Source organism: Camelus bactrianus, chromosome 25 (assembly GCF_048773025.1).
Source record: "Camelus bactrianus isolate YW-2024 breed Bactrian camel chromosome 25, ASM4877302v1, whole genome shotgun sequence".
In the NCBI taxonomy this organism is placed as follows: Eukaryota; Metazoa; Chordata; class Mammalia; order Artiodactyla; family Camelidae; genus Camelus; species Camelus bactrianus.
The window spans coordinates 10,532,079-10,559,854 of NC_133563.1; the positions used below are offsets into that span (position 1 = coordinate 10,532,079).

The following is a 27,776-nucleotide window of genomic DNA, read 5'->3' on the forward strand; positions in this document are numbered from 1 at the left end:
TAAGGAGGAATAAAAACATTTTATCTGTGTATTCAGAATCACACACAAGTTACCTTTACAGTTCAATTTACTATATAGAAATCATTTGGGTTTTATATTTTCAGTTAAATTCTGAACTGAGATTACAACGTTGTTTTAAAAAAAGATTGTTACAGTAATTCAGTACTTTTTTAGCATACCAAATTGAAATACATTAGTTCAAACTTCAAATTTATGGCAAACAGTCTTCAAATACAATACAGACAGTTTTAAAGTTACCCTATCATTCACATGTCGTACTTGCAACTCTGAGCTGTTATGCACAGAATAGCTCTCCTATAAAATACGGCAAAATTGACATGCCATGAAGCTCAAAGTTGTACAGTCAAGCCAAGAACTCAAAGTTGTACCATCTTTTAAAAGATTTGGCGTTTCTGGACCAAAAAGCACAACATGTAAAGAAGGTTGGGAACAATTCCTCCTCCTTGGTTACAGATAAAAAAAGTTGCATGGTAGCTTGGAATTTTGCATAAAACTCCACATTATACCTTGGAAAGTCCAAGGGTAATTAGATGACAACAGATTGGGGTCCTAATTTTTTTTTTTATTAATAGAACCCATAAAATTCAAGTGGGAATTAATCAAATCAAAAATATTAAGCACCTACTGGTTTAAGAGATTGAAATTTATTAGAGATTCATGATCAATTTCTTTCCACCTTGAAATCAAGGTGCAAAAACCAGCTATTAAGTGCATTCCAAACTTCTCCTATGTAGCACATGTAGAATTTTCTGTCCATTGGCACCAAAGTGAAGTCACATTTCCTCTTGGGAGACAGAAATTCCACATCTGAACATAGAGTAAGTTAGGAAAAATGACCCCTGTTGTTTATTTTATTACTATTGTGATTCTGAGATCTAGGATTACTAATATACTAGCAGTGAACAATGTGAATTCCTGGCAACAACTGTCAGGTTAGTGACTAACTCCCTTCCCCCAATCACCATAAAATTTTAGTATGAAAAAGAATTAAAACTAATTACACTAAGCTGAAAAAATGGGAAATAAGAAACTAAATGAATAGCTAAAACAACAAACCCTAAGTTTGAAATCATTGCAACTGAGAAATTGAAAATAGGTGTGCTTCACCCCAATCCCCTCACAACTCTGAATTTAAATAATATTCCGTGCAAAAGAGCATCAGTTTCTGAATATAGATGTAGCCCTTCTTTAAGATTTAGTGCGCTGCAGTTTTCTGCAATTTTATTTCCCTCCCCCAAAGTTTATTCAAAGTATTTAATAGAATCTTCCATTTCAGCCAAAAGATTTGATTCAGAGATTTACTAAGGTACTCTATGCATTCTATCTATACAGAAACACCTATTAATTATTACAATTGGTTTATGCAGAATTAACATTTTTTGGTGTTAAAATTGTTAAACATCATGCTTACTGAACATCAACTCTCCATAATGAATCTGAACTTCACAATGATTTACCAAACAATTTACTTAAATTACTAATTAAATAACTGAAAAATAGTACTAAGCCAAACTAAACTTAAATGGCTATAAAGGAAAATAACCTTCAAAACAGTCCATATACACATCTATTTCAAAACTACCTTTGCTAGCTAGCCCCCTTCCCAAAGTTTTAGCCTGAAAAAACAGTAAAATCTACACAAAATTTTATTGCAATCATACAAGGGTTACATTAGGTCAAATACAACAAATACTATGATGCAATTTTACATTTATTAAACTACAGTTCAAAGCACAAATTTACACATTCTAAATACACTAAACGTATCTAATGAAGTCACACTGGTCTTCCACTGACATTTGATATATCTGGGTGAAAGACGTTAACTTTACAAGACTTTTTAACACGAATCCTTAGTATAAAAACTGTGTACTTGTATGTAAACGGTTTAATGGGGAACCCAATTCATGGGCTTCCATCTCCACTAAGTCATCCATTTTGTTGCATATTTTATTTTAAATGCTTAAGGGGGTAGGGCAAACTGGTAAGTTTAAATCTGGATACATTATCTAAATCTCCCAATTATGCCCAATGAATTATAGATGAGAGCTGATTTCGTCTGGTCCCAAATAGCTATTACTAATAGTTTTTGTTTCCAAGAGAATTAACAGAATAAGATTGTTCAAATTTTTTCCACACTGGAATGTAGACCAGACAAGCTTAACCTGCAACTTCAGATCTAAAGAAGCATTAATGCCTGCTTAAGCTTCAGTGGAAAAGCTATCTTCTTGGCTCAGCTGGATGCAAGAAGGCACAAAGAAGAAGTTCTTCATCATTGTGTCTGATGTAATTCCAGAATCTTGCATCTCATACCTACATAAGGAAAAATTAACACGTTTGAATTTAAGTACAAAGACCACACAACCACGTAACAAATGAATAATGAAATAGGACTATAAAATAACTGGTCTTCCAATCACTCTTAAGAGATCATTTTGCTATTACGAAGTTATGCATTCATTACAGAATTAAAATTAGCAAGCATTTTATGTCACCTAAAATACCCAAACTGCTTTAAAATAAAACAACACCATCTTACCAATCATTGTATGACATCATGTAATAAATAGCTGGCCTCTGAAAATCATTAAAAGCAGATGGTTCATGGAAAGAATCTGCTCCCATGTTATCAAAGATTAGCCAATCTCCCACATTCAGCTCAGGAAGAAGACAGCTTTCCACAATTTGATCAAGCTCATCACAGGATGGACCCCAAAGGCTGCTTGTAAACAGAGGCTCATCTTCCTTGTATTTCTGTAGGGAAAAAGGAGTTCTTGTTCATTAAATTTTTACTCAGGTAGGCACTGAATTTGAGGCTGATAAGAGCATTTTTCACTACCTCAGATCCAATGTGTCACTGAAAGAAAGCCCTAGAGTCAGGGGCAGTGGTGCTCCTCCTTAACTCCACTGGAGGCAGCAACTAAAGGGACTTAGCCAGTGGAATGCAAATCCTCAAAAAAGGAACTACATTCCCCACCCAAAAGTATTACTCCAAAATTGGGATGCATCTTAGAAGTAACAGCTCAGTTCATAAACTGCCAAATAAGCAGTTTTAATATTATTTGTAATAAAACTTGCCTTGTGAACCTCTGGAATGGTATTTAAGTCCTCAGATAGTTTACTTGCAAAAGAACCATAAACACCATCATTCATATAATACATGAAGGCTGGTTCATCACTTCCGGTTTTTCCTACTGAAATAAAACAGGGAAAGTATAGATGAATTTATAGTAAAACATCTAAAAGGCGTATCAAATAGCTTGAATTAGTAGTTATCAACTGACTCAGTTTCACATTCCTCAAAACATAAACACCAATATACTGACATACTTTAAAACTATAGCCTAAAATACAGAACTCACTTCACAAAGGACAACCACTGAACATATGAAAAAAATGCTCTACATCATTAGTTACCAAGTAAATGCAAACTAAAACTACAATGAGGTACCACCACCACACAACTGCTCAATGGATAAAATTTAAAACACACACACACACACACACAAAATCAGTAAAGGTGAGGAGCAACTTGCACAGTGGAGAGGAGGCCACTTTAGAATGGATAAATGTATACTCATTCACAAGTTCGAGGGCAGCCCAAACTAATCTATGGTAGAAAAATAATCAGAATAGTGATTACCTGGCAGTGGAACAAAAATGGGAAAAAATTCCAAGATAAGAAATTTATATTTTTATAGGAATGTCGGTGTATGCCTTCATTAACTTGTCAAATTATACGCTTAAGATTGTACTGGTTCTTAAGGGGAAAAAATCAATCACCTGGGGAAGTTTACCTAAAATACACCTGTCAAACATCAGCACCATTAAGAGTTGGATTCAGAAAGTCTTAAGGAGTGGGACTTTGGCTAGGGCATTTTGAAAAGCTCCCTTGCTGTTGCCTATAATGGATGAAGACCACCTACAACTTTATAATACATAAAATGTCCTACAGTATAATTTATACCTGAGTAATATCTGATAAATTCATCTTCAAATTAATTGGAATTATCTACTAACAGAAACAAAACTATAAACTTTGTAACTTACCTCCAGAGGAAAACTTATCGTTTTCAACAACTTTCTTTGCAATGATATTAACTGCAAGTGTAAATGCAGAAGACACATAGTAGCTTCCAGGTTCAGAAATTATCTTAATGCCAGATCCTTCAGGAAAGTAGACATCCAACAAAGGGCTGATAACATGATTAACCTATGGATTTTAAACCCCACATTAAGGTTTCAATATTGGATTAGATAATTCACAACAGTAAGAGACTAACAGCTATTAAATTTTCTAGGAAAATTAAGTAGTTGAATTATAGGCCAGGAAGCTTAGCATTGAAGCAAGCTTTCAAGTCATCAAAGTTTATTTTCTAACTATCAGAATAGCATTAACCTAAAAAAAAAATTCCTAACTCCAATGGCAAAGAGCTACTGGTGATTAAAGTCATGTTTCTATATTCAGTCACTAGCAACCAAGGACCAAAATTTCAAATCAGTTTCCAAACTGGAAAAGTGAAGAGTGATGTGTATCTGGATAAAACAGTTTTCAAGCTGTCCAAGTTATGAATTCATTTGTGCCGTCAAGTACTGAAATAAACTTTTGTGATAAAATCATGCTACAGAGTTCAAATTGTCGAAGATGGCTAGGTCTTTACACTGCCCATTCATTTTCTTAGAATCAAATTTTAAAAAGATGCCACAGGCTTTAGTTCCTTCTATAAAAACTACACACGCATCTACCACGTAGGTAGCCAAGAGTGGGAGATTATTCCAGTTATGTCCATCTACTGAACATTTACCTCTTCCAACTGAAATTCAGTTCCTGTGAAGCCTCCACCAATGTCTAACATGTTCATTGTGAAGCCAAATTCTCCCTAGAGAAAGGGGAGGAAAATCTTTAAATGCTCTGCCAAATCATAATGCATACAGGGACATTTCAAAAAATCCCAACCAGGGAGGTGAATAGTATCTGTTCTGACCTTCATTTTTTGTTTTCTAATAACAGAAGCAGGTTAATTCAGTGTTATTTATACTGTCTTATGTTGTCTGTACTACCTTAGACATATGCAAGTAAATTACTTTATCATCCCTTCACACTCATTTTAAAAAATGTGCATGTCACAAATGAGTACTTCAGAGGTAGAAAACCACTGAATCTTAGTCTTAAAATAACATCCTGACTTAAAATATCAAAATAACTTAACGTTATTTTTATTGACATATAGTCTATATACAATATTAGTTTTATGCATACCAAGTGATTCAGTTATACATATACATACATATATTAAAATAAAGGGAAAAACTTACAGCCATGTCAAACACACACCGAGCATCAGATAGAGCATGTACATATACTTGAGATTCTTTGCAAGCACTTGAAACATGAAATCTGAAAGAAATAGAGTAATAAATTTGAAGTCACAGCATGTTTTAGAGCACTTTCTATAACTTCTTTCAATTCTCATTCACCATACTGATACAAAAAAATATTCACATTAACCTTACCAAATATTTAAAGCATTAGAAGCACAGCCTCTAATCATCCAAGTTATAGCATGAGGCTTTTAGAAAAGGCAGTGTTTGGATAATACAATTTTATAAACAATCTTTTTTACAATAAGGTATCAGTCATGCTCCATGGCTATCAGATAGGAACACGCTTTATGCGTGTATGGTAAAGTAACAAGCATCACCAATAATTGGGTGACAAAATCTTTAGATACATGTTTTATCTAAAAAGTATAAAATGTATCTATTGTGAAATAAAATACAAGTGAACATCAAGTCAGCTGAGCACTAGTGATAAGTTAGAATGACTTATCAGTAGTGATACTTTTCAAAAACTCAAATATGTAAGTTTAACTGAAATATGGTTTTTTGCACCCTGATTATGGTGGTGGTTTACACAAATATGTTAAAATTCACAGAAGAATACACCCTCAGTCAACCTTCCTTTATGTTAACTAAAAAAAAGTTAAAACTTAGTTGAAATACGAGAACTCTCAAATATTGTCAATGTTGTCAACTAAGGCAGGAAGTTCAAAAAGTAGTTATTCTTGACCATCTTGATGAACAATTTAAAAATGTGGAGCTTTGTGCTCCAAATGTGACAGACCATAGTTCTGAAACTATCATCTAATCATTAACTCTTCCTGGGTCTCAGTTTCCTTACATATACAAATTGAGAGGGTAAAATAAAGTCTACTAATTTTTTAAAGTGCCCCTGAGGGATTAAAAAGGAGAAGCAGGGAGGGTGTAGCTCAGTGATAAAGTGCATGCTTAACACACATGGGGTCCTGGGTTCAATCCCCAGTACCTCCATTAAAAGTAAATAAACCTAATTACTTTCCTCCCTCCCTCCCTCTAAAAAACCCCAAACAAAACCAAACAACAAAAAGTTAAAAAAAAAAAAAAAAAGAGAAAAAGTTTCAGGATACGAAAAAGAAAAAATGAAATAACATCTACAACTTAGAAGTTGAATGTCATTTTGGTGTTCATTAGAATGCTAGTAAATCCCTGCATTCAATTTAAAAAGAGGTGATTTAAATTACTAACTGAATTGTTATTGACTATTTTAATCTCTTTCTGGGGTGGGGAGGGGCAGGCACAAAATAATACGAATGATAAAGCATATTTATTTTCCTAAACGAATAAAATGTGTATATTAAGCTGAAAATTGAATCTACTGAAGTTTATGCAAATGAAACCCTAAATCAGTAAGCATAAAGACAAAGATTATCACACAAAATGAAGTTTAAAACAAATACTCACTTAACCCCAATAATTTGGACATCAAGTTCCTTAGCACATTCCAAAAGATGCCTACAGTTCTTCAGAGTAGTGCCAAACTTCATGTTACCCTCTTCACCTCCAATATTATCTTCTGTTGCAATATGTAGTAAGACCCTAAGAGAAGGGGAAGATGATTGGGGCAGAGTTGGTTTACATCATCATCAGCACATGTGAGGCCTGAAGATTGTAGGAAGTGTGTTGACTATGCTGTCAGCGCTCCAAAATCCAGCGACGGATGAATCAAGTGAACCTAATGAAAAACAATCCTGTATAGAGAAAAAACTAGCAATTAGGGCCTAAAGAATGACGCTTACAAGGATGGGAATGTGGAAAATGCAGGAAGTTAAGACTCTTTTGTAGCAGCAAGAGTAGGTTGGGCTCTGTAATGAAAGACATTACTTTCAAATGAAGTCCACCAGTCCATAAATCCACCTAGAAAGACTAAATTGAACAGCAATGCCATCGTTGTCTTTCAGTAAAAACTATCGGGGCTTTAAATGTTTCAAATTACCTGAACTGTTTTAGCTAACTGAACTTCTACCACTTATTCTGAACAGTCCTCTCATTAGCCTTATACATCTAACAAAAAAATTGGGAAGTTTTTTTAAAGTTAATGTGTCTCAACAGTAGCCTTTTAGACTACTGATTCAAATCTATTTGGTTATTTCCTTCCAAATCATGACAATCAAGACAAAAATGATCAAGACTTAGGCAATCTTAAATCCTATCAGGACAATTTTTCTAAGAATATCATTAAAGTCAGTAAGAAAATTATAGATATTAGCAAAATATGGACATGATAACACATTTTCAGAAACATGTAACATACACAAAGACTCACTTAAAAAAGTAAACAATTTTGTATTAATATACTTTTAGTATAGTCTTAAGTTCTCATGATAGTGCATGACAACATGAATTTTGCCTTAAAATTTTTCACAAGTTTTTAATTAAAAAAAATCTTGGTGGGGGAAAGGGAGATAACTCAGTAGTAGAGCACATGCTTAGCATTCACGAAGTCCTCGGTTCTATCCCCAGTACCTCCATTAAAAAAAAAATCTTGGGACGCATGTGTGATTAAGAGTAAAATCATTAAACGTCCTGTCTGAAGAGAGGTATGGGCCTTAAAGAAATCTCTGGAATCTATGGACTAGCCTCTTAAAACTCCTGACACTAAGGATGGCCATTCAAGAAACTATGGCCAAGGTTAGTTTAAACCCTTAGCTAACCAGGAAAAAAAGCTCAACAAAACACATCCTGCTCCCAATATGACAAATAACTAGCATGATTAATAATTATGAAAATGTAGCTGTGACCGTAATCTGACTATCCTACCAAATTTTCTTCCTTGAATTAAAGATTATAAATTCATATCCCCAAATGCCCTTATCTCATCTGAACTCCACATGAAGGATCAGACGCAGGCAGCCTATAAAATGCTAGCACTTTCCATATTGGAACTTCAAATAAGTTAAAATAATTACAACATATACCACTGCTCTGCATAAATGCCCCCCTCCCTATAGGCTAAAGTCAAAAACCCAAACCCTAAGTAATAAATTCCCATGTACTTAGTTTTATACTTACTTGGCATTTGGGTGATTACGTGCGATTTTCTTCAATTCAACTTCATTGTCACATGTCATGATATTCACTCCAACTTTTGCTGCATACTTTATCTGAGATACTTGCTTGCAAGGACTTATGTAAATGATGTTTTCTGGAGACACACCCAATTCTTGCACTAAAGCCATTTCCGTCTAAAAATAGATTTTAAACAATGTCATCTAAAAGGCAAAATTTCTATTACTTTTCCATTACTGCCTTATACATCTTTTTTTTGGTTAAATTCAAATTATATAAGGTTAAATTAGGATTACATAATGTCATAGTTCAGATTCTGGTAATGATTACCACACTTTACTCTGTTTAAAACCTTTAAAAAGGTATACGGGCACTCCTCATTTTATTGCAACCTGCAGACACTGCGTTTTTACAAACTGAAGATTTGTGGCAACCCTGTGTTGAGTAAGCCATATTAAGCCAATCAGCATCATTTTTCAACAGCATTATTTATGTATGTTGTATTTTTTTTAAAGATATGAAGTTACTGCACACTTAACAGACTACAGGGTAGTATAAACATAACTTTTATATGAATTGGGAAACCAAAAAATTCATGTGACTAGCTTAATTGCAGTGGTTTGGAACCCAACCTGCAGCATCAGAGGTATGCCTGTAATTACCATCAGAGAAATCCCGTATTTTAGGCTATTACCTTGCTGTAATCGGAAGTAACTTTAGCAAGCTATAGGCTAAGAATGAGAAATAAAAGTTGTTGATTAAAGATAAAGAAAGATTATGAAGTCTCATTTCACTGAAACTTTCCTTTCATGGGTACACTTAAAAGTTTGTAGATTTCCATTAGACTGCAAATTTCAACAAGAGTTTAAAAACTCATTCAAAAGTCAAATTTCCTTGCAATTGTTCTCCTACTGTTTGGGGTCACCATAAGTTAGTCAATTTTGAAATGCTGCACTTTAACAAAATGAAAATGACTTACTTTACTGGAACATGCAAATCCAGTTCCAAGAGCGGCCAAAATCTCAAGTACAGCTGGAGTGGAGTTGCACTTTACTGTGTAGAATGGCTTTATCTGAGCCACTATGTTCTGCCACTGACTGTGTTTCTTCACAATCTTTCCAAGATCTCCCACAAAAAATGCATTTTTCCCTGTCTATTATGGTTTTGAAAAAAAGAAACATTAAGAGCTATTGAAAAGAGCATCATAATGAGTAGGGAAGAACTCCCTTGGTTTCCTCCACAAATGAGCCAACATAAACATTTACATATTACCACATTTAATGCTTTTTAAGACCAATTAAGATAGATCAAGCAAACAAAGGAGAATCTAAACATTTTCTCAAAATATGACTTTCTATTTCAGAATTGCCTCAATTTCACTTTTTGAGTAGAGGGGAGGGAAAGACCTATTTCGCTCCATGCTTTCTTCCACTGTTTAAAATAGACCTACAATTAGAACCAGGAATGCAAAAACAAACAAAAAGAACTATCTCCATTATGAATTGCACCTAAAGACAGTAAAACAAGGTAACAAAAGAAACCCATTTTTAAAGAGATGCATTTGGTTAAGTCTCTGTGCACAGAGATGGCAAAATTTTAAAATATGGAAGTATGCTAAATGTCAGATAAACCTTAGTAAGCATATTCTTCCCTCAAAAGAAAGAAAACTTGATTTTAATTAGGGATCTGGGAGAGATCAGTAAATGATTTCAAATTTGAGGCTACTCTAAGGATAGAGAGATGACTGCATGTCAGCCAGAACATAAATTACCTAATGTTAGATGGCAGACAAAATAATCTTATTTAGAATATATAATATTCAAATATTGTTTGAAAAGCCATGAAGATATTACTGTTTTCTACTTTTTTATCCACATCACTTGAAAATGTACATTATTGAAACATACTGACCGGGAAACAGACATGTTGGAAATTACAGGTTATGTGTAGCATATAAAGGACAGTTGTACTGAAGTTACCCTGTCCTTAAAAGGCAAGCTGCCATCCCTAACATTGTGACCCAAGAAGAGTGTTGTTAAGTGACTAAGAGACAGGTCACCATACTTCCACTAGGAGGTTCCTAGTGACATGAGAAAACTAGAATGGCTTGGCTGTAGAATAGACTGAACAATATGACAGTGTCACTCTCTCTCACTTCCTAAAAAGGAATTTTGACAGTACAAGAGAAAAATAACAGGATTTTGCTGGTATGTGAGGAAATTGAAGCATATCTATAAAGGTCAAAAGAAGGAGAGAAGTTTTTTGGGTATCCTATTACTGAAACCAGTAACATGAAAACAATTCTTCAACAATCAGTTGACACTTGGAGGAGAGTGGAGAGTAAGCATTCAGAATAAATTCTCAGCGAACATTCACAACCAAGATTATCTGAAATATAAATTAAGAGAGTCAGGTGCACACAGAGAAAGAACTGTCAGGAAGCATTAAAAAAAAAAAAGGTAGAAAGAAAACTTCATCACTATGTAAGGGGTATGGGGAGTTGTCAAGTTAAGACAATCTAGAAAAGTCAACATCTGAACAAAGTACTTTTATTACTCGATTAAGATCTTGGAAACAGAGCATTGATGCTTTAGAATTCGGAAATTTGTGAACACCGTACTTTGAAAAATGTGAGACAGCACACTTACCAGGGTATGTTCATAAACATAGTTATCAATAACATTTCCAAGGTTTGTTCCTTCATCCAAGAGGCCAACGGAGTAGTTTGCATCGTCAATAAATCCTTTCATCTCAGCCGTATTCCACAAAGCCGAAAGTCATAAACCAGGAAAAACAAGAGACGGGCCACCAAGCCTTATGTCTGGGTCCTTAGAATATGCAACAAACTGTCAAAACAGAAGTTATTTCAAAGTCAGTATTATTTCATTAGTCAAACTTAATGTAGGAGTTGTCATGTGTGCTAATAAGAAGTACCTAATTTAGTGAGCAATCTGTGATCATTTAACACTTTCAGAAACACTGGATCATTGATATCCTTTCCTCTAGTGCCCACTGTAAAGCAAATGTGTACTCATACATTTAAAAACAAGCGCAATATGACAATTTCTTGAGAAGGTAGCCATCACATACGCACAATTTAATACAAGTCAACATGGTTACCTTATTTACATATTTGCAGGCCCAGTCTGTTTTATTCATCTCGTTTTGTAGTTCTTTCCTAACACATAAAATTTTACTCATTTTAAGTAAAGAAAGATAGTGAAATAACTATCCTCAGCTAAGAAATCAAAATAGTCTGAACTTCAATACGCTGCCAGCCACATAACAGCGTGCTACCAGGTAACTGCAGACAACCGCCTTCCAAGTAAAATTCTAGTACATATGAAATGTAAGTAGTAGAAATGGGTGAAAGTGGAGGCCAACTTGAGGGGACAACCAGTAGCTTTCACAGACTGCCTAGATCCCACCACAAGCTAAATTAAAATGGAACTAGTTAATAATCTAAGTCTCTTATGAGACCTATACATCCTAAACCATTTATGTACTAAGAACTCTGATTTTTAAAAAGGCATCAGACCAAATCCAATCCTTCCCCCAAACAAACCTTCCCCCTTTCTCCAGATTACCCACTGTTCTCTGGAGCAACACATATTTCACATCTCTTCTTTGCTGAATTCACTGGTTCTTAGGTTACTTTTAGGCAAAGATTTCTTTTAACACAAAGAAAGTCCATAAACAAAACAAGTCCCCCAGACAGGATGCCACTCATTGCCTGGTACTGATTTGTGGTTGCCACATTAACAATGGACATAGACTTGCTTTCGGCAACCTCTTTTAAAACCTGCACAGCTTTTCCTGTGTCCTTGATTTCCTCCTCTCCTTTCCCCTCCCTCTGCTCTATGCTGGAAGTTCACCTTGGGTAACATCCCTTGTCCTAAAAATACACTCCTTTTCAACCTTCTCAAAAGTGTCAGCTTTTTGGTTGCACCAAAACAAACTCATCAGTAAGCTATAGCATTAGTCAGATTTCATGAAACACAAACAGTATTTTAAAAACACTAACAGCTTTATTTCTAAGAAGTCAACTACATTCAGTTTAGCTGAGCAAATCTCTTTCTTGCAATGGTAGACACTACAAAAGGTGAAGATACTTTTACTTTATCAAAGGAGTTAACTTAGGCACATCTGCATGAAACCTAATATTTACGGCAAGTAAACTCAAATCATAGCCTGGACATTCTCTAAAGGTTGTTATACCAGAAATGATTTAAATCTGTGTCCAGAGGGGAGGGTATAGCTCAAGTGGTAGAGCGCATGCTTAGCATGCAGAAGGTCCTGGGTTCAATCCCCAGTACCTCCTCTAAAAATAAATAATAAAACCTACTTAACCCCCCACCACCAAAAAAAAAAAAAAAAAAAAAAAAATCTGTGCCCAGAAAGTAGACATTTTAAGCTTGAGGATATATATTTTAAGCAATGTTAAGACCAGCTAGAACATCAATTTTAGGGGGATATTCAACTATGCACTAAAGCAAATAGGAAAGATAAAAGATAGTCATTCAAAAAGATCACTTATTCTATTAATGATGAAAAATACTTAAGATCTTTAGCCTCGTACTTCAGCTCACGAGAGTATATTCTACTTTATATATAGCAGTATTTACTAGGGAACCTTGGGTTATCAATTATAAACTGTCACAGACAACTGCTACTAAACGCAAATTCTAGTTTTGTTTTTTTAATGGAGGTACTAGGGACTGAACCCAGGACCTCGTGGATGCGAAGCGTGCACTCCACCACTGACCTATAGACACCACCCACTCCCGCCCCAAAGACAAGCTTTTAAAGCCAGAACAAGATGAAGCTCAATTTCCTACAACTACAGGGTCTACAGAAAGGCTAGTTTTTCTCTACTATCAGGATTCTAAATAGTTACAAAAACATCAGGCCCATTTCAGTCCAATCTTAACTACTGAATGCCCACATTCTTCAGAGCTTTTTCTAGAATAGTACACAGGGATAAGGATATTCTTTCCTTCCAACAATTTGCAAATTAATGTACAAGTTCAACTCCCACTGCCTGCTAAACTAGCCTAAATCTAAATTCAAGTTTTTATTTTTAATAGCAGTGTACCAAATACTTTATATAATATTCTGTAAACCTTTAAAACCACAAAGTTGGTATTATTTCATTTTATGGATGAAGACACTACAGCACAGAACAACTAATTAGGCTATCTCGAGAGATGCTGATGACCAAATTATAGGCATACCTTGGAGATACTGCAGGTTCAGTTCCAGACCACTGCAATAAAATGAATATTGCTATAAACTGAGTCACACAAATTTTTTGGTTTCCAGTCTTAGATGAAAGTTATGTTTTAAACAACACTGTAGTCTACTAAGTGTGCAAAAAATATATGTATATCTTAACTAAAAATTAATGCTGTTGGAAAAATGGCACCAATAGACTTGCTCACCACAAGGTTGCCACAAACTTTCAATTTGTTATTAAAAAAAAAAAAGTAATTTTGTGATATCTGCCAAATGTAATAAAATGAGGTATGCCTATATGTTAGAAGGAAACACTGGTCTCCCAGCAGTCCCCTAGAAAACACAGGTCCTCTTTTGGAAATGCAATACCACTCTCAGTCTTTTTGACAGAGCTTTAATGAAACTCCCATAATAAATTAACCATTTCTCTTACACATAAATTCCCATAGTTGTTAATAAACTCTACAAAGTTTATTCACATATGGTACCAATTAACAAAAAAATTCTTTAAATAAACATACATGGCACCAAAACGTCCTATTGTGCCTACTCATAGCCTTTCAATTTTTCTTATGACTATTTTTTACACTTCAACCTTGTTCCTTCTGAATCTTTTGTCTAAATTCTCAGGTAAACCCTAAACTTGAAATTATTTTTTCCTTTTTCACCTATCTTATCAACAGTTTACATGCAGTAAGTAGTGTGGACCTACTTTGACTAATGTACACACCAGTGTAACCACCACTACCATAAATTTCTTCCAGTCCCTTTTGCAGTAACCCCCAAGTCCACCTCAGGTAACAATTTATCTGTTTTCTATCACTATAAATTTTTAGACTTCTGTAGAAGTGAAATAATTTTAAACATTGAGGACCAAACTAAAACAGCTGACAAATAACTGTACTACCAACATGAATAAAAACATGCAAAAGTGTGCCCTGCTCTAAAGGAGAGCTATAATGCATGCAGGGTGGCTATATTACCATCACTGAATTGGAGGTCTCACTTCTGAGGTAACGGTAGGGTTAGTTTACCAATTTGTAGCTGACGCACAAAAGGACCGTGATAGAAAAATAAAATGTATTATATTGGTAATATCAGACAAAAAGGATTACAGGACTAACACACCTGAAACCACCAGATGTAAACGTGGTATTTTTTACTTTAACTATACTGAGCACTGCAATAGTTGACTAAAGCCGATACTAATAAAGTCTATATATAAATGTGGAGATAAGTGAGCTCTATCTTGGTCCATCTTTTTCAATGCTCACTGGGAAGGCTTTGAGATTCCCATAATTCCTAGCCCATAGTAGGTGCTGAGAAACAGGAGGACGAGGATGATTGTAAGAATGGGGAATTCTTTACAGTTGGAGTGGTTAACAGCAAAGAACTCCCTGAAGTGTGTTGAAAAAGATGGTCCATCCTTAAAAGTAGCCCCAAACCTTGATACACAAGTGAGCCACATGTAAATGCAAAAAAGCTCAACTGTCAGTTAAAAATTAAAAGTTATGCCTAGAAAAAACTAATTCCTCAAAAGAATCCAAAACAAAAAATCTTCAGGAAACAGAGTTTTGAGCCAATAAACCCTTTGTTCAAGTGAAATGTCACTTGAAAGCCCAATATTCCGAACAACTGAAAAGGTTTAAGCAGGTGGCTAAGCGTAGGCTGATCTTGATTGAGTCTTTCCCACCCCCAATATCTCAGAGTCCTAAAAAGCAGTTCATAACCATAACCCTAGAAGGCTTTGCTTGCAATTTTCTTAACATGTAAGCAAAAATACTTTAAAGCTCCACTGTTGCAAAAAAGGTTTATGTTCTACATTTCTGCTTTATAATGCACTGAAGTGAAGAAATAATTTGACTAAAATGTTTAAAAGGCATCTGAAGTCACTTGGTGATAATGTTAAGCCAAAAATCTATGACACACTGCATGTTCTAGGGAGTCAGAATGAAAATAAGTGTGCAAGTGTTGTTGGGGGTAAGGAGAGTCTATACTGTATGCCAGATCTACCAAGTCAATCCACACCACAGGGAATTTCCAGGAACCTCTCTATTAAGAACGCAGACTCAAACCCAGGTGATGATAAACTTTCCCCCATGCTCCAATCCTGGGTGTAATTCCTAAGACAATGCACCATTTTTTCTTTTATGGCTTATAAATCAGAAACAGGACTGATATACTGACTCCAACACATTATGGACCACTATATACTATTGTCTACTGCTGCTTAACACTGACTTACATTAAACTTAAGAAAATCCTATTTAATCTTAGAGTTTCTTCACAATGCATTAGAAGTTAAAAGCAAGCCTATTTTTAACAAAAGCTCCAAAGTTTATTTTTACCAAGGATGTGTCCTCTTACTCACCACAAGAGCCTTTAAGCTATTTTCACAACCAAACACCTTAATATATGGTGAAAGAAAGCTTGGCTTACTTTACACCAATACAATTACTGCAATCACTATACTATTTTTATAAGTAATTTCCTCTTGGACATCATAGCTGGGAAGAAAATAATTGTTTAACATTCCTTATTCACAGCTTCATATTGGTGTTTTTGATAATACATTTTCCATGAAAAGCTGCCAAGGAAAGAAAAGCCTCCCAAGAACTGCACACTGCTCCCTGGAGCCTTTCATGAGGCCGTGAGTCCTCATGTCATCAAGAGGGCAGCTCCAAGAGGAGTGGCTACAGCAGCTGGGCACTTGCCTTGTTACACACCTGCTACAAAGGCTTCTACAGTTGATTGTACTTCAGAAGAAACTGATACATCTCTCAAATAATCACAAGATAATTCTGGCAGCAACAGCCCACTTGACACCAAGCTGGATGAATATGAGTCTTGGATTTCTGAAGTGAAGACCTCCCTGGAAGTAGAACAGGGAGAGCTGAAAGGTTGAGAGTATTGTTTCAGAGACATCTAAGCAGGAAACCCAACCAACACCAGTTTTCTAAAAGGATTTTTACTCATTAAAAACGAGAACTTAAAATATTTTGAAATTTACACTACTATTACTCTGAAGAAGCCTAAGGGCATTTCCACTTTTATTTTTTACATTGGCATTTGATGACTTAGAACTCAGCTCACAGCTTTAAAAACAGACACAATGCTATTAGAGTCACCTCTACATTCCACATCTGACAGAAAAATGTTACTTACCACACAGAATATTTTAGAAATAATTGGCCAGAAGAACAGAAGGATGACTTTGGTACTGCAAACATGAGATCTGGAGCAGGCCTCCAGGAAAGTAGTTTCAGGAAGGTACACACCAGAACTGGTAGGTAGAAATTGTGTGATGATCATAAGACCATATAAACTCTTGCCATACTGGATCAAAAATAAGTGATGGATAATAATAACCTACATTGAGAACTTAGGATAATCAGAACAGGGGTTACGTCAATTGACAATTAAGAGGTAAGCCAATAATGGCAATAGACACCCTTAAGTTTTATTTTTTTAGGTGACAAAGTTGGAAAAAAAAACTAACTCTAAAGGAATAATATTAAAGGTGAAAAATAAAAAATTAAAAAAAAATAGACAAGAATGAATAGGGAATATAACAGGGCAGTGAAATCCCAAAGGAAACAAGCCCAACATGGCTAAGTTTGAAATACCCATGTAAAAGGCTGCCCAATGAAATAATTCTCAGTTCTAAAATACATTTTAATGAGAAAATGGAAATACAGAATTTTCATAGCAATATGTTTGTGAGTGAAAGGGACAAGATCAGGCTCCCTTAAAAAAAAAGTGTCTTGACTATTTGAAGTGAAGACTAAATAATTTTTTTTTCTCGAGGAAGTATGTACCTGTTCAGAAGTAAATAAATAAATCCCTTTGATAATTAGAAAGTAGTAACCTTACAAGCTTTTTACTTTTCCCAGTGCAGCACAAGAAATAACCCTTAAAACAAATGCACTTAGCTACTATTTTGATTACCTTCAGGCAAATCTCATTGCCACCTCCCCAAGAAGAAAACTTATTTCTATTATATAAAGCATGTGTGTATTACAATTACTGCAATAAAACACCAGGTTAAGGAAGGCTGAAACCTTAGAAGCCTCTACCCATCTTCACCAGGTAGCAGTGGTACCTAGAAGAAGCATGTTCAGACTTTTCTAATCATCATTCTCTTGTTATTTAATCTTTTTATTCCTCTATGTGCCCCTAAAATATTGGCTTTACTGGTTTTGATCTATGACTGGAATCATTGTTTTCTTACCATGACTTCTTTTGCTCAGCCTTACAGTTTCAATTCCTTCATGCAGATAGATAAGACTGAAGTCCATTTATTTTACATTGCTGCGTGGTATTCTTTGTAGATGTACCACGTTTATTTGCCCAAATAGGACCTATGGGTTCTTTTTTTTTTTTTTTTTTTTTTGCCATTTTACAAAACACTGTCATTTCTTATTATTATTTATGTACCAAAAGGCAGCACTACTCACATTGTCATCTGCAAACTAGCTGATCCACAAGTTAAAATCAAGCAGCGTGTTACCTGACATTCAGGCACAAGAGTCTATCTTGCTGACTAGCAGTTTAGGTAGCACTAGTCTAAGTGCCGGAGTCTAGGGCCACATACCTGGGAGTGAAACTGCTACACTGTTAGTGAAAAATGGTTTTCAAGCTTTTTGTTCATTTTCCTATCATGTTTTTTGCTTTTTCTTATTGACCCGTAGGTGCTCTTCATGAATTTAGGATAGCAAATCTCTCTCAACTGAGTATTATTTATCTTGTTATTTATAGTGCCTATGTTGAACAATTAGGACAGCCCACCCTACTTTTGGTCATGACAAATAATAACATGCTAATCATGCTGAACCTAGTTGATGAGCTAAAAAGATACTATTTAGAAGCTCTTTATAAACTGGGCATCAGAAAATCTTTGCAGTAAAAAAAAGATCGATATGGCTAATACTAATCACATTCACAATAATAATTATCCTAGGGTGATGACAATTACCATAGGGTGATGCTGTCCAACAGAATTTTCCATGATGATTGAAATGTTCTTTGTCATTGTCCAAAACAATAGCCATTAGCCACACATAGTTCCCAAGCACTCAAAATGTCTCAAGCAACTGAATGTCTAAGGATCACGTCCCCACACATTACAGATTTCAAAAACCAAAAAACATTGTGCTCCCCACTACCTCCAAATAACTTTGCTCAAGGTAACAAAGATCAATTCACAAGGTTATAAAACTAGAAAGTAAAGGAACAAAAGATAACAAAACTCCACACCAAGTAAATCCTAGAGATAAAATGTGTGCTTACCTAAGATAATGAAGGAAAGGCAATTAGAGTAGAGCATTCCAACAGTTTATCATCTTGGCTCCTGCTGCAAGTCACTCAGTTACAGGCATTTAAGACTGCATGGTGGCTAGATAGGGTTTCACCAGACTAATCCTTGCAACTCAGTATGCTGTACCAATATTTCCTATTCAAGTTATAATGTTCTACACATTATTCATTGGATTAGAAAAAAGGATGGGCAAATCTGTTTCAGTTAGCTTGGGACAAATTGCTTAATTAAGTGTGCATGGATGTCCCTGGAATGGAGGTGAAGGACAAAAGTATTAGCGTTTTCTAGGCCTTACCAGAATGTGAGAGCATTTCACTTCCAACGGCCTCCTAAGCTTGTCTGCACAATGGACAGCCTAAAACAGCAGCCTACCATTTTCCTAGATTTTATAGTTTATAAGATATAGTTTACAAAATACTTTTATTTACTCCTAATCAGAATTAAGTGTCTCAAAATGCTTTTTTTGAGGGCAGAGAGGAAGAACCCCAAACTCAACTCTGGCAAAGGAAGTATAATGGAATACACAGATTGGTAGGGACTTCTGTGTATTCCAGCTCAACCATCTTCCATAATAAATGCAAAAACCATTTTATCCCCTTTAAAAAATGATTTACACTGCTATCCATTCTATTTGGCCCTCCCAGAAAAGAGTCTAAATTTGCCTAAAGAAAGAATACCAGGTCCCCTAAACCCTGTTTTATACATTAACATGCTATTATTCTCATTGGGCTTATATAGAAAGCTGTTTTGCAATTTTACACAAGCAACTCTATGCATGCCAAGGGGATACACATACCTTAACAACTGGTCCCTAAATCTGTGTATTTCAATGATAGTTTTATTCATCTTTGTCATCTTTGTGGTCAAAGAATACCACCATTAATAAAGGTTCTGTTGAATCTGCTTGCATCCCAGAATCTAAGTTACCAAACTTGTCTCCATAATGAGCCCAAAACCTGCCTTTTCTACAATTAACTGTGAAACATGAAAGAAATAGCACTATGTAGTAAATTCATACAAGATACTCTATTTCCCTAGCTAAAATAATCCCAATCTAGGTAAGGCAGGCCCTATTAATGGATACGTAAATATTAACAATCAAGAGAGAGAATCTGAATATTTAAAAATTTAAGAGTCCATTTTAAAAAATCATTAATTGCCTTTTGCATTCTTAGATACAAAACGTTAAAAGGGATGTGCTAATCAACTCAATCTGACTTCATCAAAGCAGATCTGCTAACAGAAGTAGTTGGTTAGAAGAGAATTTATTCTGAAACAGTATTTAAATTTTTCATTAGGCTGATCTATTAATTATAATCAGAGCTCTAGCTAAAATAGCTTGAAAACCAAGTCCACTGGAAAAAATACTGAGACATGGAGCCTAGTAAATTTTTTCAAAAGCATTCAAAAACGTTTCCACAATAAGAACCCTTCATTAATCTGAGATCTTATTGGTTTAAGCATGTTGAGGTATTTTTATAGTGCTCACACATTACACCACACACATATTCAAAAGAAAAAAATTTTACTATGTAAGCAAGTTACAAAGTTTCCAAACACTTAATGTAATGAACTATCTCAAAATTTAAATGGTTACCTGATTTAGAAACCTACCTCTGAAGCCACATCCTAGAGCTTACACCACCTGCAGAGAAATTCTATTGAAGTACTGGAGTATAACATGATTCAAATAGAGCTATCTCATGTAACTAATACAGCTCATGTAACTAGACATTTTGCAATGCTATGTACCAAGCATTTTCCACGAAGGCCAGTGTGTTAAGTTCACTGAACGACTTCTAGTTTTCCAAATACTATTGTTGCTCCAGAGAAAACCTCAGGATTTCAATGTCCAGTATCCCAAACTGCTACCAATATCTAAGGACATTTTTGGAATGTAGAATTTCTCTTGCCATCTTTACTAATTCTAGTCAGGAAACATATGGGGCCAGGTATCTTTCTGAATTCAAAATTTCTGATTTTAAAATGGTAAGTTAGTATATATACTTTATATTATGTAATACTCTCCAGGGGGCTATTAGTTAACACCCATCATAATATCTCTGCAGCAAGATTTAGGAATATTAGCACTAAATGGGATAAGTCTAAATAAAAATAGCCTCAAATCAGCTTAGATTCAGGTCAACTTTTTGTTCCCAAATCAGGTTAGGTCATACCAAGGAAGCTATAAAAATTTTTTTAAAATAACTTTCAGATTTCAGAATTGTATGAATAAGGGATTGTCGCTTAACTTTACAGCAAAGCATGAAGAACTAAAATATCCCTTAACATAATATACATTGTACCTTGGCATAATAAGTGTCACTTTGGCTGCCAGAACCTGCAGAATTAAAATTGTTAGCATTTTCTGTTTGTGTCCGTCCTCATCACACCTCCATACACAAAAAAGGGAGAGATACTATAGACTTTGAGTTCTACAATACTATTTATTCTAAATAAAGATTACTTTTCCCTGAGTTGCTAGAATCATTAATGTATCAGCTAATTGATAGTTTCTCAAGTCTATGAAACACATCTAGAAATATTAAATATAATGCAAAATTGTTTCCATTTAAGAGACTTGAAATAAAAGAAGCTTTATCTTTTAATAGGGTCCTGCTTAAAACATGAAGATTGTTCTTAAATTTCCATTTTAGAATCTACTCCTGACTATGAAGTCAACTACACTACACTCAGAAAAGTTTTAAGTCTTCAAGCCAACTTGGGAGGAAACCTCAGATATGTTGGAAATAGAATAGGCAACTAACAAAAATTAAGAGATAATTGGCTTGGCACTGAACTGATGGCAACTGTACATCTCTTTAATATGCATCCAAGTTACCTGGTTAAAATACAGATTTCTGATTCAGGTTTCGGTGTGATGGAGAGTCTGCATTTCTGTTCTAAGGGATGTCAATGCTACTGTTCCAAAGACCACACTGCATTAACAAAGGAAAGTTAAAACACTCAATAAAAGAGAAATCATTCTACCAGTTTAGGGCTAAAAGGACTGTTTTAGTTCAACTTCATTTTACAGTTGTGATATTAAAAAAAGCAATTTGCTCAAATATCCTATAACTAGGAGGAGCCAATATGGGAAAACCTTCCTAAGTCAGTAGAACTTTCAAGAAATCTATCTTATTATTTAAACTGGTCCCCCCCTTTCTCTTTAGACTTATGAAAACAAAGTCTAAAATTGTAATTTGAGGTTGTGTTGAAAAGGTTTGCTTTAACGTACTCTCCAGTTAGCTCTCTTTCCTGAAATTTTGTTACCCCCTCCAAATCTCTGGCCCACTTAAAAACATTTAAACTTCAATACCAAAACCCAAATTTTAATAGCAAGAAATCTACAAATAAAAATTTAAAATGAACCACACAAATCTAGCAGCACAAATTCAAACAACAGTTTACTGTGAAACTGCATTTTGCACAGAGATTTAATTCAAAGTCAAATCCATACACAGAAGTATAGCCAAAAACTATCCCTGAAAAATCTCTTGGGAAGGCAGCAAGTTGGGAGTCAAGCACATATCACCTCTTAGTAAGTCCCTTAAAAACAACCAGTTTTTCCACCAGATTAGTATTATACAAACTCACTTTGTGAAAAAGAATATGAACTCCAGAAATCACATTGTATCTGTCAAGATGCTCATAACCAGAAAAACAAGAACTAAGATTCACCTCTCATATCCCAGGCTCTGGGGTAGAGCTTCAGTGAGTGAAACGGAGAGCAGAATCTTTTGATTTTTTCTTTTCTGATTTTTAAGCACAAATACTTGAATCCACCGAGTTAAATGGCCACATTCTACAACTGCCCATATTTTAAAAAACAACAACAAAACTCTCCAACTTATATTAAAAAGTGGACTAATAAATTTCCTGAAACTTAGCCTGCAGTATGTATTTATTATAATACATAGTGATCCAGTCACTAGTAAACAATGCATACAACTGAATCAATGTATCCATCATGCTGCTATTTCAAAACTTTTAAAAGAGCTTTAAGGGTCACTGTACTTGGAAGTGGTAAATACAATGTCAGGTTTTTAAAAAGACAGAGCAACAAGAACTCTATTTCTATTTTTCAAGACTCTCTCCAACCCCTGCACAGATGTGAAAAATACTTACATGGACAAGTTAGGAGATGGAACCCCCCTATCATCAGCTAGGTTCCCAAGGTGGCTCGGCGTTGAAGTCGAACTGTTCTCTATACAGCACTTCTCCTAGGCCCTCTGGATAGTTGTATACTTGGTCAGAAAGTTCGCCCTAAAGAAGAAAATAAAAGTACTATGTTAATTCCTATGTTTTAAAACTTTAGGTTGGGCTTCAAGAAGGTTGAATTGACTTAAAGGCTAACTACCAGAAGTTGTTTCGGTTTTGAGAGTGTTTCATTAAGGTAGTATTACACAAAATAATGTTTCCGAAGGGTTTACCACAGTACGATGTATTCTTTTATGTAGTAAGCATTTCTAAGCTGCCGAGTACAAAATTCACAGAATATGACGTCATGGTCATCTTACCAAGTTGCTCTATCTACCTACTCAGTTTCCTGCCTTCTCCTAACTTCATTTTTGCTTTTATTTGTCCTCAAAAAAAAAAAAAAAATTCTAAGTGGTTTAAAATTTCATCATGTCCAAGTACCCTCTCTAACCTGGTGTGTATTCAAGACTTTCTATGTATAATGTTCTAGCATGATCAAGTAGTCTGAAACTATCCATACTACTGCTTCTACTCTCCAAATTCCAAGTTCTTTACTTAGGTGTAAAATCCTACTACGTATCAAAATGATAAACATCTTGTGACTTAGCTAATACTTTATATATACATGTGAAGTAACTTCTGAGATCTGCCTTATGTATTAGATAAGTAACCTCTTAAGATTTACCTCCTGCTCATACCTAACCTATCTAGATCTAAGTCAAGTCACCCTACTACCAGTAGGAACATGAATGTGAGTGAACGTGCTTAGTGCACTACAAAATGCTAAATAAGTTTTAGAAATTTTTTTTAAGTTATTATGGTTTGACTGGATAGACTACCACCTCTAATCTAAACCACTACATCTATACTTCTATTTGTAATTCAGCGATTACTATTTTAAAGTAATACAACCTGATAGTAGTTGTTAGAAAAGAGGTGGTAAGAAGGAAACCAGGAAAATGATGTAACTTAATTATAAGAATCTAAGATTTCAGAAGCACTCTTAGGTATACTGTCAGCGTATCTTATGTCAATTAGGATGGAGGCACTCTTAGGGCAGATAAAATGTTCTTTCAGTCTACTAGAGGTATCTGCTCACATGCTAACATGACACTTATAGATGATGAGGACCCATACCAACACACAACAGTGACTATAATGTTGTTAGACTCCACGTAAGTGCTCCAAAACAAAGGTTCCAGTTCTTCCCATATCAATGTAATTTTAAAAATTAACTGAAAGCTGACTCATGCTGGAGACACGCAGAATTTATACTCAACTGTCCAAAGGAATAGGAAATTATCCTGGGTGAGACATTTTCATTCCCCCTCCACACACACACTATATACACATAGCTATTTTGCTATTCAGTGCAACGCAACAGCAGTGCTGTGAAATGTTCAGGACATTAATTCTCAGACATTCAAGAAAGTTCTTCAGCAGGACTTCTAAAACATTTCTACCTAACAAAAAAGATACTAGTCGGAAACTGAGGGCCCTAAACCTTGAAAGGCACATTTTTAATAAAAATAAAAGGGGTAAAAGGCCATTTATATACAGGGTAAATAGAATGTTCATTTGTACAATTAAGATCAACCAAGAGATGATGTTAAATGAAAAAGGAGATACAGGAAAAGATAAATTCTCATTTAGAATGGTATGTAAGTTGGATTGTGTACAACATTGTAATTAAATTCCTTGTTTGAAGATAATGTTTCTCGCTAGAGTCTCTTGAGGTAACTAGCACAGGAGAGCTAGAACTGAGTCAGCAGTTGGCCGGTAAGTCATAAAAAGACCTCCAATCATTGTGATAGTATCCCCAAATTATCAGTATTTCTCTGAAAATTCACATTGCCTTTACCAATAACTTTTCAAAGTGCTCTGGGTATTCTTTCCAGAAACCCAAAACCACAGTCTAATCATAAGAGAAGTATCAGACAAACACAAACTGGGGGACATTTTACTGGCCAGCACTTCTCTAGACTGTCAGACATGAAAACCAAACTGAGAAACTGTCACAGATCAGAAATGACTTAGGAAGACATGCCAACTATGTGGCACAACAATGTGGTACCTTGGACTGCCCCCAGGACAGAAAGAGGACATTAAAAACTTGCAAAATCCCAAAAAAGTCTGGAGTTTAGGTGATAATAATAATGTATCAAAGTCAGTTTCTTAGTTTTGAAAAGTGTACCACCTCTTATAACGAGATAAACTGGGTGATAAGTATGAAGTAATTCTGCACTTTGCAACTTCTTGGTAAATCTAAAATTATTCCAAAATCAAGTTGTTTAAAAAAAAAATCAAGCAAGATATTTATATAATGGGCTATTAGTTAAAAGAACAACCTACTGATGAATACACCATGGATGACTATCAAAAATATGCTGAATTAAGAACCCTTTTACATAAAAGAATGCATACAGTACAATTTCATTTATACGTAAGTTCTAGAATAGGGTTCTATAAAATAACTAATCAGCGGTTAATTAAAAAAAAATCAGACCCGTGGTTGCCTGTGGGTAGCGAGGCATGGAGTTTGAAGGGGCAAAAGAGAACCTTCTGAGTTTGATGGCAACGTTATACACCTTAACAGAGGTCTGGATTACACAGCTGTATTTCTGTCAAAACTCATCAAACGATTACACAGCTGTATTTCTGTCAAAACTCATCAAACGATTACTTAAGATCTGTGCATTTTGTTCTGAGACTTTTACCCAAAATTTAAAAAAAATAGTTTTCTATTTAATAATGTGTGCAAACTTAGGTTGAAGGGAATGACGTGTTCTGGTGTCTCCAACTTACTTTGACATGTACAGAAGATGGATTAGATAGATGGCAAATAAAGCGAAATGTAAATTAGTATACTCTAGGGGAGGGAACAATTCTTTCACCTTCTATCTGAAAATCCAAAGTTAAACCTGAGTGCCAAGAGGGAGGGCACTTTATTGCTGCACCTACCACATCACCTATAATTATTAGAAGCCTATGTTTTCTACTAAATGTAAACTCCTCAGGCTTTATTTGTCTTCATAACCAGCATCTGCATTCTTCTACATTTGCAAAAGAAATCAAAGGACTGTTAAGGCCTCGCCCCACAGCCATTAGCTGTATTTCTGCCAGGCTCGGCCACAACCACCTTTCCTGATCACACATCAATTCATTCTCTCTCCCTTTCTAAGAGTCCTCAAGTTCCCATCCAACCTGGGGGCTCAACGGTGGAAATACGATGGAGACAAAACATCTTAATGTATCCAATATGCCGCCACAAAATCCAGTTCAATCTGCTGAAACATCATGGGGCTGGAAACTGTGTCCCCAACCGTTTCAGGTTTCCAAGCCAGCATCTTAGCCGAAGAAACATACGTTCAGGATAATATATTGGGTAGAACACGACACCATCATTAACTGTTAGCTGCCAAAATAGAACCTGATAAGCCACCCAAGTCTACCGCTCTCCCTCTTAGCCCAAGAATCGCGGCACGGACGGGAAAACGAAGCCATGGTGACTAATCCTCGGGCTCCAGGAGGTGGCTGCGGTGAGTGAAGGCGACTCGGCCCAATCAGGAGCACCGCAGGGGGCGGAGCAGCAGCCCCGAGGCTTCCAGAAGGGGCCAAAGGCCTCTCGCTCGCTACCTGACACCGGGGCTTCCCCGCCGCCGGGCCCCTTGCGGCGTCAACTTTCCTCCAGCAGAGGGGGGCCGCACTACCCGCACCCTCGAGAACCCGTCCTCCTCCCGTAGCTGTCACTGGAGGCCGGCGACGGGCCCGCCCCGCTCCATTCATAACCTAAGGCCGTGGCGGCTGCAGCCGGTCGAGCCGCCCACCGGGCTCCCGGAGGCTAAGGCGAGGCGCCGCTCAGGGCCCGGCTGCGGGACCGAGGCCCCTCAGGGCTGCGGCCTGGCCCCCTCCCCGGAAACAGCAATGCACCACGGGAGCGGGGTGGGGGCCGCACGCCTCCCAGAGGCGACGCCGAGACCCCCGCGCGCGCCCCCATACGCACACGCCCCCTCGCCCCAACCGCGGCAGCTCGGGCTCGGTCCGGCCCGAGGGCTCGAGGCGTGCTCGCCGCCCCAGCCCGCCGCGCCGCCGCGCCGCCGCCGAGGCACCGGCAGCCGCCACACACGCCGCTGTCCGCCATGTTCGACTCGGCCGGCTCCGGGTCGCTGAGGGGACTCCGGCCGGGCGGCGGGGCCCAACCCGAGGTCCCCGGCGGCTCCCTGAGGCCAGTCCCGCGACCCGGCCCGCCCGCGCCCGTCAGATCGGTACTCACGTGAGATAACGGCCCAAAGAGTCGGGTAAAGCGTCTTCTCTTTTTCGGCGGAATTTTTAAAGAGGGATGTGGTTACCTTGAGCAGAAATACCCAAGGCGGCCTGGGCCATAGGCTGCGGGGAGACGTAGGGGGGAAAACGCGGCACCGACACCAGCTGTGCAGCAGTGGCGGCGGCAGCCGAAGGAGAGAAATAGAACAACGGCGCGGGTACAAGAAGAAAGGCGAGGGCTAGGTGGGGAGAGGATTCGGCCTCGTCACACCGCAGAGCAGAGGAGCGAGAAAGGATGAGAAGAGGCAGACAAGGCGAAAAAAAGGAAACACTGCAGCCTAGCAAAGAGCCAGAG

General features: G+C 36.6%; 1 protein-coding gene across 3 annotated transcripts; it reads right to left on the reverse strand.

Annotated features, from left to right (window-relative positions):
- Nucleotides 1–27,776, reverse strand: AZIN1 (antizyme inhibitor 1). Of its 3 annotated transcripts, XM_074353247.1 has the most exons (13): nucleotides 27,432–27,775; nucleotides 23,087–23,224; nucleotides 16,368–16,513; nucleotides 11,055–11,252; nucleotides 9,386–9,559; nucleotides 8,410–8,582; nucleotides 6,802–6,936; nucleotides 5,338–5,419; nucleotides 4,827–4,901; nucleotides 4,072–4,234; nucleotides 3,100–3,215; nucleotides 2,561–2,775; nucleotides 1–2,334 (listed from the first exon to the last, which is right to left on the reverse strand). In XM_074353247.1, exons 4-13 carry the CDS (start codon nucleotides 11,154–11,156, stop codon nucleotides 2,223–2,225), a joined length of 1,347 nt encoding a protein of 448 aa, XP_074209348.1. In that variant the 5' UTR covers nucleotides 11,157–11,252; nucleotides 16,368–16,513; nucleotides 23,087–23,224; nucleotides 27,432–27,775; the 3' UTR covers nucleotides 1–2,222. The 3 variants fall into 3 exon arrangements, with proteins under 3 accessions (XP_074209348.1, XP_074209349.1, XP_074209347.1); XM_074353248.1 differs by lacking the exon at nucleotides 16,368–16,513 and having other exon boundaries at nucleotides 3,100–3,212; nucleotides 27,432–27,776; XM_074353246.1 differs by lacking the exon at nucleotides 16,368–16,513.